Source organism: Vanellus vanellus, assembly GCF_965231255.1.
Source record: "Vanellus vanellus genome assembly, chromosome: 2".
Classification (NCBI taxonomy): Eukaryota; Metazoa; Chordata; class Aves; order Charadriiformes; family Charadriidae; genus Vanellus; species Vanellus vanellus.
The window spans coordinates 86,460,674-86,476,040 of record NC_138906.1 but is presented as its reverse complement, the minus strand read 5'-3'; the positions used below and the strand labels follow the sequence as shown (position 1 = coordinate 86,476,040).

At 37.3% G+C, this 15,367-nt stretch overlaps 1 protein-coding gene across 2 annotated transcripts in view; it reads right to left on the bottom strand.

Annotated features, from left to right (window-relative positions):
* Positions 1 to 760: 760 nt before the first annotated feature.
* The window catches only part of CDH18 (cadherin 18), a gene marked incomplete at its 5' end in the record, with an annotated part of 181,999 nt that continues 167,392 nt past the window's right edge, over positions 761 to 15,367 (bottom strand). Inside the window, 2 exons of one of the 2 annotated variants that reach the window (XM_082499635.1) lie at positions 761 to 1,313; positions 2,812 to 3,063. In XM_082499635.1, coding sequence (XP_082355761.1) covers positions 811 to 1,313; positions 2,812 to 3,063 — 755 coding nt within the window. In that variant the 3' untranslated portion in view covers positions 761 to 810. The remainder of the gene's footprint in view (positions 1,314 to 2,811; positions 3,064 to 15,367) is intronic. The other variant, XM_082499636.1, reaches the window with a different exon arrangement.

The window sequence follows — 15,367 nt, the reverse complement described above, 5'->3', positions numbered from 1 at the left end:
TCTGCTTCACTGCATAACGAGTACTCTGGACCCATTCCATTTAAATGAATGATGTTCCCCTGAAAAGACAAAAAGGAAAAACACAACACTGGAAACAACATTTCCTCTAGCACTCAGGCAACAGAGCAGGTCTGGGGTTATGGGCTAGAGCCATGTTTGGCTAACAGCTAATGATGCCCTCCCTCTGTCAGCTGGTTATGGATGACACGATTATGAAGGACATAATGAAATGACACTATCTCAATGCAACCTTCTAATCCAATAAGATTAAATCATCAAAGGACCATTTACTTAAGAGGACAGGTGTGGTTTATCCCTTCTGTAAAGGAAACAGACTGTTAGGACATCTCACACAGATAGTAAACCCCATTGGCTACCTCACATGGGGATCACAAGGTCTAGAGCACAGTTAGAAATGCAACACCACAACCACCTGCAAATATTTGCTCCTCTGTTAGCTATCTTCCTAAACAGGCATGACCGTAAACTTACTGCAGCTTGGAGATGTTAAGCATATTGCAATAAAAATGTCATTGCTTGGATTTACTTTAGGTATTGTTACAGATACGGTACCACGGACTTTATTGAGCAATTAAAAAATATACACAAGGGACAATAGCTTCTTTTTTCTGTATTTTTCAAAATTTGACTTTCTTCCAATTGGAGAACCCAGTTTCAAATATGAAAAGGGCACTTGTACAGTAACTGCATACAACTTGCTCAGTTCCAAGTACTGCATTCATTTTTTGTTACCGTTGCTGTCATCATATCTCCAGTCGTTCAGGAACTTCTCTGTTCTGGGAATTACAACTAAGTTGTTCTTTCTGATTCTATTTCCCCATAGAGTTCAGCTAGCTTCTTGAACTCAGGTCCCCAGTCTCCAAGGTAATTATAATCCTGGTCAGAGTGTGTTGTGGCTGAATCCAGAGAGCTGATAGATCCGGCTTCTGATCTATGACCCTCATAGGCATATGTCTGTAGGGAGTCATACGGGGGCACGCTGGGGTCCAGATCAGCCTCTGCCAGTCTTTGTTTAATGAACTCCTGGACATCTATACTGTCAAGGCTTGAGGAGGGATGATGCCTTGTCGCAGGCTTCACTTCAGGACGAACATCCCTCCGGTATTTTAGCTCCTCAGCAGCTGATGGATTCCGCAGCGCTGTGATGTCAAATGCTTCTGTGTCTTCTTCTCCACCACCCTCATCATCATATGTCACAACATTTTCCCGGACATCTTCTTCTGAAATGATCAAGGGCTCCTTCTTGCTGCGTCTTAGGGTGACGAAAAGGACCACAATTGCTAAAGAGAAAACTGCAGATATTAGATTAGGTTTAAAGTTTATATCTGAAGTAGGTAGATACATGCTAAAAACCTAGCAGTTACTAATCACGAATACAGAAGTGTAACATTTTCAGGCTAATATTGGTATTTGGGATCACTACGTCAGGCATGTATCTGTAACAAAGGGTCACCAAACCTGCCCAATCTGGAATTGTGTCACGTGTTACCTGAAGATAGATTCCTGTATGCCTGTAAAGCACCCATGAAATCCGGAGAGCTGTGTTTTGATATAGCAAAATGTCAAAGTGCAACAGGCTGAGGCCACACAATTAAGGGGAAAATTAATAATGCTGTACTGAAACGACAAACTTCCAATACAGCCTGGTCTTCCAAAGGGTCAGTAAAGAGCACTCTTCTACTGTATAATTTCTTTGTGGGGATTGATGGGATTTCTTGACCCAATCCTCTCATTAGATTATTAGGGATCTCATGAAGGACATAAAAGGGAATAACATTCTTTCAGTTAAATGAGAAATGAGTAATTAGGGCTGACATTTTTCAGAAGCATTGTTAAGGGCTTTCAGTGCTTCATTAAAACCAATATTTAGCATATATATTGAATCAAAATGTATAAGGTTTATTTTTTCTCTTATGAATATTCAATCTTGTATGATAAAAGATGAGATTATAAACTAAATGTATTAGTATACATTTTAAAGCAGCTTTCTGACAAGGAAGTTCTGAAGTAAACTGTGAGGAGAATAATCTTGAGAAAATGTAGAGCCTTTGGAAAAAATCCCCCAAATCTCTGATGTGTGTCACACTGCAATTCCTATTATTTCTTCCTATCTCTATAAGAATGCAGAAAGGCACATGAGTAGTACAGAGGTATGTACACAGCAAGTTGTGCCTCTGCCAGAAAAAAATAATAATAAAATAAAAATTAACTAATGGGTAACATTCATATTGGCCGGGGGTAGGGGGGGGGGAAGTCAAGAGAAAATGCACTTGCAAGGGCATTTATCTAATGGAGTCATCTTATAGTCTCATATGTCCCTTGCCCCTGTGGGTTATGTTGTGCATTGCTATCTGCTTATGCCACAAAGGTAATTAAGAAATGGCTTTTGTACAGTGCTAATGGGGCTTCTTACAGTGTAATGCATTTCAAAAAGCTTTCCTCATCTCTTTTCTATCATTTTTCACACTGTTCTAGACATGGAATTAGAGTCAGTGGCTTTTTGAAATCTTTCCAAATTACAGAAAAAAAATATCTGCAGTGCTAATTACTTGATAACCTCTGAAAAATAATTTCTAGTGGATTCCAGATATTCATGAATGTACTTTAAAGGCATTTTTCCCTATTAATTTAGCCAAACCTTTCCCCCCTAATCACAGCTCCATGCTTATAATTAACTCCTACTATCAGGCAGCCTCTGGTTCAAAAACACGTCATATTAAAAATTTCTGCCCTGTCACATTCAGAAAGCCAGTGTAAGGACAGTATTACTTAATACTGAAAATGACTTACCAAGAAGAATGACAACACAGAGTAGGATTGCGATTAAAGCCCCTGTGCTCAAGCCAGCCGAGGAGAGGAAAGCTTCAGCATGGCAAGTTCTCACTCGTCCATCTCTCTCACACGCACAAACCCTAATTGTGAGAGTACTGCTGCTGCTGAGAGGGGGCACTCCACCATCAGAAATCAAAACTGGGAGGTAATATATATCTTGAGTGGTTCGACTGTATCTCCTTCGTCTTGTCAGGATACTGGCTGTATTATCTACAATATCAAAACCAGAATACAATTTTAATGAAGCAAAAAATTAAAAATGTTATTAACTGTTTCCTGTTGAGAAGAAGCAGGGGCATCTTAAAACTAGACAGTCCTAATCTGTGAAAATGCAGTCTACAATTAAAACTTGGCAGGAAGCATTTGCAGCCAATGAAAGAAAAAGAGGAGGCAGGGGAAAGTAATTAGCATTACACAAATAACATTATTTAAGCTCATGTACTAATCTTAGAGTCTAAATGAACTTTGACAAGCAATTTGGGCCCAGTCTGCAAGTGTTTTAATATCATGTTATGCTGTTGGTAGTATAGGGACACTTGTAAATGTGAATTCCTGGAATACTGAGAATATTTGTTGTGGAAATCATCCATAACATAAAATCCTCTTGATTCTCAGAAGAATGTTAAAAGGTCTTTTGTAAAAGTTTAAATAAAACTTCCACGTTTTACTGTTTGTGATAGGTATAGATTAAGTGAACTTTCAGAAAACACCCAAACGGACAGTGGCCAAAGACTCATGCTGTGCAGAGGTCAGGAGGAAGAAGGGAGGGGAAGAGGGATGGAGGAAGGAAAGGGAAAGGAAGGGGAAAAGAGCAGATGGGCAGACGTAAGGTAAGTAAGCAAAGGAGAGACAGTGATGTAAGATTTTGTCACCATTATGTAACCTACAGATCCATCTGGCATATATTACAGTCAATGAGAATACTAATGCTTATTACACGCACATTGCAAGAGCATTTACAGGTGCTGATTAGGGTAGTAAGCTGCCACCCATATCCCTTTAAGTCCAAGACATCAAGGGGCATAAAGAAAATGCAGGGGAAGAAATGCTATAATAATATATAGTTATATGTTTTCGTTCATATGTGTAAAATTTAATTTCAATTTGTTGCCGCCACTTTAAAAGTACTGGCCCCTGAGTAAGAGCAGACAGATAAATCAAACAAAATTGGAGACAGCGAGGCATCAGAGATGTGAGCAGTTGTGAAGAGAGAGAGATTGGAATAAAAGAGCTCTCCTCTCCTACTGCTTGCCCACGATTAACAGTCACACATTTTCCAAATTGCAGCGGTGTGGGTTTGGAGTTTTTTAATAAACAACACAGGAGTGATAAGTGAAAAAATACATCTGCTGGTTTTCTCTTCCTATTATAAACAAATCAGAACATTTCTTCTTTTTCTTTGCCACTGTGGCTACAGCATTAAATGAGTTTATCATAATCTATGGAAAAGTGAAGTCTGTGGCACTTTGTGAAAATCTAGTGCAACAATAGAGCCAGTGTGGCATATTTTAACCTATAGGACTGACTACTTTCCATATGTATATTTGAATGGAGGAGTTAAGTTTTTCTTTAAACTTGATACAAACTGTTTACCAGGTGACTACTCTTCATGCCACACCTTCTATCCAGCTCTATGCCAAATTTTAAAGCATTCATTTTAACTCACTTCTCTCAATATTTTCCTTTTGCTTATCGCCCGGCAGTGGTACTGAGAAAGACAGTTGTATAGCCCCAGATCAGCATAATAACTAACATAATATATTTGGTGACAGGTTTCACACAAGAAATATAAATGAGGTGGCAATCGATACTCTTTGCTGCTGAGTCAAGCAGGTTCCACTGCACTGAAGTTCATCAGCTTTTCTTGTCCACCTCCCCTACTTATCTTCTTGGAAAACTCCAGCATGGTGAGTTTGCTATAAACTCACTAAATTTTGTTCTTGTTTGCAGGGGGTGCAAAATATGTGGTTTTAAAATTTATTTATTTATTTGCAGTAGGCCTTGAAGTCATCTTCTATTTGTTCTTGTCAAGGTACACCTTTGATGACTGAATCCCAAGATTCATGCCAACTTCCTCTTTAGAGGCATGACACCAGCCACTTATAATGCCCTTTATATTCATTCCATTTACAGAACCCTACTGAAACCAGAATGAGATGAACCGCTAACTCTTTCATCTGAAAAAATGTGACACAGAGTAAGATCATCATGTTGTGGAAATGATATTTGCAAAGCGGTTATAAAATACCTATGACAAAACATACTATTTTCCTTACAAAGTTGCCAGATACTACACACACACACACACCCACCCAAAATAAAAAAGTGTTTTCAACAACCTGCAGAAGAACCCCAAACACAGAGATGATTAAAAAACAGATAGTAAATCAGTATTTTCTTTTTATATAGGGTTCTGGAAATGATTCCTATATACCTATAGCATATGACATGCAGAAATATTTCTTTCATTTTTGTAAAATCTCTGTTAAACTTTAGCTCTTCTCTATATTGCTTAAACTGGTCTTGTGAAACCTTATAAAAATGTACTGTGGTATTCTCAGTAATGCTGATTTTTCTTTTACTATCTTGTTAAGAAATAAATGATTTCCACACTATTCTGCAACTAGACTAGGGAGTAAGTATTCTGTGTTATAACTGAGTCAACTGAAAAAAATCAAGCTTGGTATCGCTGAAATTCAGATTGCATTCATTACATTAAGAAAACTTTCCCCTGAAGCAGAGTGAGCAGTAGCCTTAAGACCATAATTACAGACTGTGCCCACCCATGGAGGTCTTACTATGCTCTGCTAGTCTAATTCTAAGATATATGGAAAAGTCCCAAGTCTAACATTACAAATTTGGACCAGCTTCTTCTTTGTTGCGGCTTCTACTTTTAATAAAATGCAGTACATGAACAATCTCAGTAATCTATTTTAACATACTCCTAAAACAAGCAAATGATCTTAAAGAACACAGATTACAAAGAGGTAGATTGCCTGCATGGCTTTTAATTTTTCAGCACATACACTGGTATAATCAGGGGGTAATTAAGCAGCTCTTCTATCTTTCTGCTATATAATGTTGCGTAAAAAACTTTCACTTGCCTTTTTTAAGTAATATCTTGTCCATTTGCCGTTCTCTCAACTTGTTAATGCTAGACTGTCAGTCTGAACTTCCCTAATACTGCTGGAGGAGACAGATAAAACCTTCAGTGGTTTAAAGAATGCATAGAATCCATAGAATGCAAAATGACCTTCAGCTGGTTTGCCTGTCAGCTGCCAAAGCGGTGGCAGATTGAGCACTAGATACAGTCCAAGAGCAGAAATAAACTCACGTATCTGTGATTAGTAGGGAATTTCAAACGAATACGTATTTTGCATCAAAAGAAGTTAAAGTTCTCAGTATATATGTAAGGTGATGACTGCTGCTTCTGCCTTTCTACACTCAGAAAAAAGCATCATCATTTCCCCCTTATGCATGAAAAACTAGTTGTTCAGAATCCAATTTATTATTGTTTTCGTTCCTTGAAATGCAACTTGTTACAGATTATTAGCAGAACAATTTCTCTTCTTATCTCCTGCAGTTGCAGTTTGTTAAACAAAAGAAGGCTGGGGAGTGAGTATGATCCCTGGAATGCCGACTGTTCACACTGCTAATTTTTAGCACTCACCCTGGTATGTTGTTGGTCTGGGCCAACTAGGAGTCTCTCACATAACACCCAACCACAGCTGGAGTTAATAACATACCGCAGGGACCCTTCCCAGCTGGCAGTATGGACAAAAGCACACCAGGTTTGTCTTCTCCCACTTTACACAGTGCTTCAACTTTATTCCAACAGCCTGCAGATTGTTAAGCATCCCCAAACAGCCTCATGCTAAACACTCTGCAGCACGTAACTTCCTTTTGTGCCACAATAACACTGCTCTGTTGGGCTTCAAAGCAACTTTCGTATTATTTCATCAAATCAGAAGAGAAAAAAACCCGTGATAATGAAATCTGAGCTCCATTGGGTACTACATAGGGTCCAGAGGAGGTACAAGACCAAATGCTATGTAATATAAGCAGCCTGTGTCTTTAAGCTTCATTGCAAGAGAACAGTCACAGTACTGTTTTGCTTTGTGGGTTGTTGTTCTTTTTTCTTTTTTCCCTCAGCACCAATACTGCCACAATAAACTAATGTCTGAGTGGTCACCTAGAAATCCCACTGAAGTCATTAGAGAAGTGCAACGCTCCCATGTGCACTTTTTAGCACATCTACTTATCAACAGAAAGAGAAAGCAATTTCAAAGAAGTGACAGTTCTAAGGAGAATTGTATTTCAAGTTACAACAAATGAGAAGATGACAATCACACAACAAAGTTATTCAGAGATAATACCTTAAAAACCTAAGGATCTATTCAAGGACTTGATTTGAAATGTAATTCCCCTTTGGGAGTGACAATATATCCATGAACTAAGCATTAATATTAACATCTGTCATGTCTCTCATCCCAAAAGAAAAAATTCTCAGATCTTATACTACTAAATCCAAAAGGTGACAGTGAGTGTTATTACTAATCATAACAACAGTCTTGCATTTCTGCTCAATAATCTATTTTATTTCTGTTACAGCGTCTACAATCCCCAAACACTTCAGGTCAGCTATGCTGTCCATATAAGTAAGAAAATCCCACAAAATTTTGTCCATGTGAAACTTCCTGGGCCTATACCCAAAGAAGGCCCAGTATTCAAATCTGGGCAGGAAGCATAACCTCCTCCTTCCACCCTCTGGCATAAATCTAAAAAAGAGTGAATGATCCAGTATCGCTATACAGCTACAGAAGCAGCGATGAAAATCGAGGCTGAAAAGAAAAGCATCAGAGACCGACTATAATGAAGAAAAACTGAGGATTCCTGAGCGGGAATCTAGCAGTAATGAAAGGATTTACTCACAGAAGACTACTGGCAAAGATGTAAAGGAAAGAGCATTGAGATGTGAGCATGTATGCTATAAGGACAACTATAGACAGACAGGAGAAAAATTGTGAGGACAATGAATAAACTGTGTGAGAAAAATAAGAAGAAAAGACCAAAATGATGAAATAGACAAACTGGACAACTCAAATGTTACAGTGAAAAAACCTGAAAAGAGCTATAATTAAACCATGCTGCTCTGGGATGGAAGGTCTTGCCAAACAAGGAACTGGCATTTTTATACCCCACAAATAAATACAAATCTAAAAAAAAGGCCTTTTTTTCTTTTAATGTTGTATTTTTTTCTTTCAACATTGAATTGTTTTTCTTGTATCGTTAACATCATAGAATTAAATATCAGCATAAGGCACAATTTTAGGCAAAGAAGGAGCTAGAATCAAATTTTTAATTTCAAAAATTTGCCATGGTGGATTTACATTGTTTGTAGTCTCTTGAGTAATGATGAGATTTCTGTAGAAACAGATGTTATACGACATATATCCAGGAGATTCTGTAACAACATACACAATTATAAGCATTCTCAAACAATGTAAAGCTTTTCCTTCAATGCAATGTCACAAATTTGAACACAAATAAAAGAGTATGATCGTAATTTTGGGGGCACTGGCACGGGAATTTTCTGTTTTCAATATCATCAGAGGTGATAATTCCCACTATTACTCTCATTATTACAGAGTTACAGGTAGTAACTGTTAGTGCACACCTATGTGTACATATAAATAAAATACTGAAAAGTAACTCAGCTCTCACATCTTTTTCATTAAATCTTCTAAAATATTTTACAAATGAGATCTCTAACATTTTTACAGAGAAGGAAACTGCATGTAAGAACTGATTTTCTAAAGGTTGCTGAGAATCAAGGATGGTGGAAAATGACCAAAGCTAACGATGTTGGCATAACACAGGAATCATGTCTCTCACGTTCTAGTCAAAGCCCTGTTCTTCAGGACAATGGTATGTGAAGATACGCCAACAAAATGAAAAGGTAATAAAAGTTTAGCCAAACTGCAGTACCAACTGCATCCTAACAACTATTCTGGTGTTCTAAGTTTATGCGTTTTAATTGTTTACATTCCTTATCAAAAACTATTGGAGGACCCACTGGGAGGACCTAGAAAGATGGCAACTTTTAACAGAAGGATCTTAGCATGAAACAAAAAAATCCCACAAACTGTAAAATCTACAGGCAGGCAAGTATGAAGACAGATGCAGATGACCTAGGAAGGTGTTTAGTGAAGGGACAAAAAAAATACAAAAAGTTGTATCAACAAAACTAGTTTGAAAGGCAGGAGTGGGGTCATGGATTAAGAAATTCCTTTGATACCCAAAACCAGACACAGCAGATAGATAGGGAAGACAAGTATATAGGTCAGCAGCAATAGCACTAGGATGATGAATGAGAACTACAGGTCTGATCCTTATAGACCTGGAAGGAAAGACCTTCTTATCTCAATAGATTTAAACTGTGAACTTCACATCTAAGAAATATGATAAGAACCAGGACTTGCTGAAGACAAAAGGGCTGACTGCTAAGGGAAATTAACAACTCCAACTTAGGGAAAGAAAGATTTATCTGCACATTACCCCATTCCATGATCTAAACTTTCTCATCTTTTGGCTGGGCTTTGCCAACATGGCGATTAGAACTTAAGATTCATCTCAACTGGCTTCGAGGTTACACACGGGAAATTCCGCATGAGTCTAACGCAGCAGGTCTTCACACTCTGAAGATGTGGTAGTTTATTAAGCCACACTGCACACTGTATAAAAGGCTGTTATCACATTCCTCTTTTGATCATCTCTGCCTTTATATATTGAGCTTCTGAAATAAGAAAGGAAAGGGGAGCACAGGAAAATCAAGGAAGCTGAGATACAATGATAACACCATGGAAGGTGACTACTGGAGCACTTTGGAGGATACTCATTTATTATTCACAATTTGAGAATTCCTTTGACACATTATACATTACAGGCAGACACAAGAGAAATGGAAGTAAAAAAAAACCCCAGAGTAAAAACCTGTTTATAGCTTAAGGCATGTTTTTATTTTCAGCTTGCTTATATCAGCAGTCCAACGTCTATAAATTTTCTGAGAAGTCCTAACTAATTAAAACCAAAGATAATATTTTGGAATGATTTGCATTTCTTATGTTTCTAAAGTTAGAGCAGTTAATTTGTTTATGTGGGATTCTGTTGATAAGCATTTCTGTTTCATTTCTTTACTGATAGCTCTTTTAAATATTTTTTTTTCTTTTGTGCTGGTTTCAAAGCTATTGCCAATGGGCTTCTTTTCTTGTTCAATGGGTAGCAAAAATGAAAAGCAACATAGCGGACTTTTGGGGCCTGAAACATAGTTACTCGCTTATGGGTTGGTTTGTGAAACACCAACAGGTAGCAGCACTGAAAATAAATGCATGAAGAACCTATACACTATGCACTAACTTACCTGCCTGGTCATCCTTTGATCCAATTGTTCTAAATAAAAAAAAAGATCAAAGTTCACAGGTCCGAGAAAGAAAAAGGTCTTCCTCTGTGGTAGGTAGTCCTGGTTTTCTGTCCTTTGTGCTCATGGTAGAATTCCTTTTATTGCTTTCATATGTCAATTGTGTGATACTACCCACTCAAATGTTCAACTTGTTGAAGAAGGGACAGCACTTCTATGTACAGTACTTACAGTCACTGTGTATAATGCTAACTTTGCACCTTCTCAGGTATCATTTCTCTCACGTTACATCTTGTCTTCTTTACAGGATGATATTTCGTGGAACGGCAGTAGCAACTTGCAATACTACGTAACCAGAGTGAGCATGCAACTTTGATGCAAATGAAGGCAGGAACTAGGTAGCTGCTTCCCACTCATGTTGGGTTGCAAAGCAGGAGTTTCAACCTGACCTTTTTTAATGCCATTTCAGACGCTCTAGAGCAACTAATACATGGTCTGGTATCTGGCATGCTAATTTTTGCAACTTTAAAGCCCTAAAGTCAGTTCACCTGCCTGCTACAGACATCTTGTGCAATATGGTTGGCGATAATAATTTTGCACATATCAAGGAAGAGAGATAAACAGAAACTTTTGCAAGGGAATTCACCCTGGGTCAGGATGAATTACTCTCTGGAGGTTACTCTCTTCCTGAATAACAGCAATGCCAAGTAAAACTGATCTTTTTTTTCCGCTCATTTTTGATCTGTGACACAGGAAAAATGTCAAGCTGCATCAGAGACATGGGTGGATGAACACATTACAAATTTCATTTTATACACATGCCATTGAATTCACTGTGCTCCAGATTTTATAGAAAAGCATGTGTCTACTTTTGTGGGTATTAAAGTATCTTGTGGTATAACATTAAGAAAAAGAAATCTTCAAAGGGATAGTATCAGAAAAATGGCCTACCTTTGTTCCATCTCCAGAATATTCTCCATCACTGGGCAATTTTCAAAAGGCCAGATTTTTGAGAAAAGTGGGCAGAGGGGAAAAATAAAACTGCAAATATTTTTGTGAAATGAAACCTTTGTCCTGAAGAAATAAAAGGAGAGGAGAACAAATGCTAAGCATTCTCTAGGGAGTTGTTCTTCCTTGAAAGTAAGGTAAACTTTGTATACTCTCAGAAGTCAGCAGTCTCAATTTATTAAAGTAAGAGAATGTACAAATCTTATTGGTAGTGTTGGGTGAACGTGCACAGCCTCTGCACAAACCCTTATCGTCCAGGAAATTTACAATACCCATTGGAGCACCCATGGTAGACTATATCTTGTTGAAAACAAAACAAAACAAAACAAAACAAAAACAAAAACAACAAACCAGAAACAAAAACACTGGCAAAACAGTGCTTTACAGTGCATAAAATTCATAAATGTTCTCTTGCACCTCAGTGAACTGTTCTCTGGGGGTTCAATTTTTTGTCAGCTCCCAGAAAAGCGTTGTGTGACTTCTGAAAGAGGTCTCTAATAGGTAGCAAAATACGCAGAAAGAGGGAATGAATTTTTTAGACTCAGAGAGAGAGGGAGAGAGAGAGACTATGGAAATGGGTGTGTCTATATATTAAAGGTTGGGTATATCATAACCATGACATACGCACACATTCATTTTCCATCAAACTAACAAATTTTGACAAACATATCAACCATTGTTTAAGCATCAGGAAAAATATTATGATTCTTTCAGGATAAAAGAACCACAATTTTAATATCCAGTACTTAGAAACAGCTCTGTTGTGAAGTAGTTCTTTCGTCTTTCCACTGACTCCCCAACAGAAGATGGTTTTATTCTCATATTGCCCTGGCAAATTTTTAATGGGATGTCCAAAAGCAGATATTTCTGATTAGGCAAAAAGTGTAAATTTGAGGTACTACACACAAATGAAAAAAGCATTAAAAAATTACCTACGACAATAACATCCTAAAAAACAAGTAAGAAGAACACAGACAACAATGAACTGAGTTATGTAGCATCTGAACTGCAACACAAAAGCACCTCCAGACTAAAAAAACATTTGGCTGCTCAGGTTTTAATAGAAATTGTAACTTTTTTTCCGGACAGAATACATTGTAAACTGCCCTGTTTTCATTAAAAAAGCCTTCATAAGTACAATTCCCAAACAAACAAAAAGGCATCTTCCCTGGGTCTGTTCTCTAAAATTGCAGGAAATGATTACAACTTAATGCGTTTTCTTTGTATAGCAAAGAAATTCTATTGCAGCTCTTGTTCTGTCTTGCTTACATGTGTACAGATAATGAAATATTTTGTTGGCTGTCCTCTTGCTCATACTCTTAAGCCTTTACTCTCTCAGAATAGTACTTTGTCAGTACTCAAACAGCAGCAAAGAATCTACTGTAGCTTAAGAATCCAGTCAGTAGGGGAAAAGGTATCATATTCTGTCTTTTCCATTTTTTTCTTTAAAATGAAAATTGTAAACACCAACAAAATCCAGAAGGTGATCCAAGCAACTCTTAAGTTCTGTTGGACTGCATATTTCATATAGCCCTGTGGCTGTCTCCTGACCTACATTTCCCTCAGGGTTTTAAGCTCTGCATTGTGAGGGTGCGTATTCAAAGGCTGTAGCTTTAACATTGCGGATTGTTTCTAAGTAAAGACACAAGTTCAGGCCCAAGAGATAAAAGCTAAACTGTTCGTATGATCAATTATCTGGACTGATGCTTTAATATCTATTTCCTCTGCTGAAGCCATAAAATATTATTGACCTGAATCATACACATGCTGAGAGTGTATATTGCTGCAGTCTATACAGGGAGGTAGGAACAAACTACGAAATCTTATGCTTGTGCAAGTCCTCTAGATTTCAGTCAAAGTGCATAGATATTGTGTATATAGTGCATTAATATTTAAAGATCCAATTCACTGCTGTACGGTCTTTGTCTTGTAGCTCTACTGATGATAATGGAGTAGGTGAACATTTGTGCAATAGTGTATTTGGGCTCAAAGAGCAAAATTCTGTTGTTCTGGGTTCTGAAAACAAGGGAACAAAATGTCTACTGAGATTTTTGTGAAATGAAACCTTTGTCCTGAAGAAATAAAAGGAGATGATGACTGGATCCAAAGATGACTGCAAGAGAAACATAGCTTTGGAGTGACAGATACAGCTGCCACTGACTACCACTTTCAATGTGACATCGAGATTTTGCTTTTTATCATTCTGCAAAACGTTATTGAAAATTCTCTTAAGGCAATTGCTGTACTTCTTTTTTCTTCAAAAAACATAACATAACAAATAAAACCCTCCAAGAAATCCAGCCTTTATAGAATTATTAAATCCAGAGGTAAAAATAGCAGCTGCCTTGTGTTAAGAGCATCCTGATTCTTTTTAACAGCTGATGCTCAAAAACATGAGTTTTCAAAAGTGCAAACTTGTCACAGACATAAGAAAAGCCTCTTCCTTCCACCATCTCTCAGCTATTTCCTAGAATAGAAAGCAACAAAAAATTCATTTCTGAATAGGAATAGATGATAAATATGAAAGATGTAAATGCTATGTAACTGGATATTGTGAATGCACTTTGTGTTTCACTGATATTTTACATGTAGATTGCATCACAAAGAAAAGGTCCCAATAAAGGGCAGTGTTTAAAACAGTGCAATCAAAGGGTTGCGGTTTAAGACCAATTTCTTGTTATGATTTGAGTTAAACTGTCATTGTGTTAATTATATGGGCAAATTGGAAACTGCATTTCTGGAGTCTCTGTACGTGTTGAAGTTTTATGTGAGATGCTACAGGAAGTTCATACTTACTTTTTGTATCTGCTTAGATGACATAAAAACATAATACACAACTGGCTTTTACCTTAAAGGTCAACTTTTCCAGTTCCTTCCCCTACTTCCTCCGCCAAATCCAACTTAGGATAGTCCAAACACTGCCTTCTGCTGTTGGTGTTAAAGTCATTGCTTACTGCTCTTGGAGAGGTAACAAGAAAGCAGCAAATACTTACTGCTGCACACTTATATCCAAAGCATGACACTGCTGCATTAGAGATTTATAAGAAGTTCTCACCCTCATATAAAACTGTGTAGGTAAATAAGATATGGTGACATGCGGTCCTTAAAGTATAACGCAGCATTTTCCACTGTAATAAACAGTTTAATTTTTCCACTGCAATAAAGATTAAAATCGGTTCAGACACATAAAATATTTACTTCATCACGAACCACAATTTTAATAGAGTTTTTCAAAAACACATCTTGATGTAAGTATCTTGTACTGAAATGAACATGGCCATGGTTTCCCACATGAGATCACAGTCCAGCACTCAATGAGTTTATTTGAATCTTAGACTCGAATACAAAAATACACAACAGTACACTTTATTTCAGGAACAATCCTCTGGGTTTTGCTGTAATGCTCCATCATGATCTGAGTGGAATTGATATACTAATCTTGGAAAGGGCTGGAGTCATTACTTAAGGAATATTTTTAAAATAAGAATTAGTCCTTCAAATATGATTAGTTTTTCAATATTGATAGATATTGGATTGATTTCTTTTGGAACCAGAACACGAGGGCCATGAATCTAGTCTGAACAAACAGGATGGCTTGATTTTTTCTTTCTGCTCTAAGTATAGTTAAACATTGGAACAGATTCTTCAGGAAGATTATGTAGTCTCCTTCCCTGAAAGGTTTTGAAAACAGATAAAAAATATCTGTAAAGAATAGTTTAAACATCACTGTATATGCCATATGTACCAATGACAGACTTAATGCTTCTCATGCCGATGAGTAGTGATCTGTAAGATTTCAGAAGGTATTCCACGGCACTACTGTAAAAATATAACTAAAACAAAGCCAACCCCCCCCCACTTCCACTCATGCATACAAAGAAAACCACACAACACACATACACAAAAGCTCAGGAGGAAAGCTACAGGCAAGTATTTAAAGTTTACTCCCGTTTTCATCAGGTTGCAAAATGGAAACCATGAAGCAATATTCAACAAATAGCAAGGCTGATCTGGGGTTTTTTTGGAAAGGCTGGATGGTTCTTTTGATTCAAGAAATGTTCAGAAACACTTGGCTGGGTGACTCTGAAG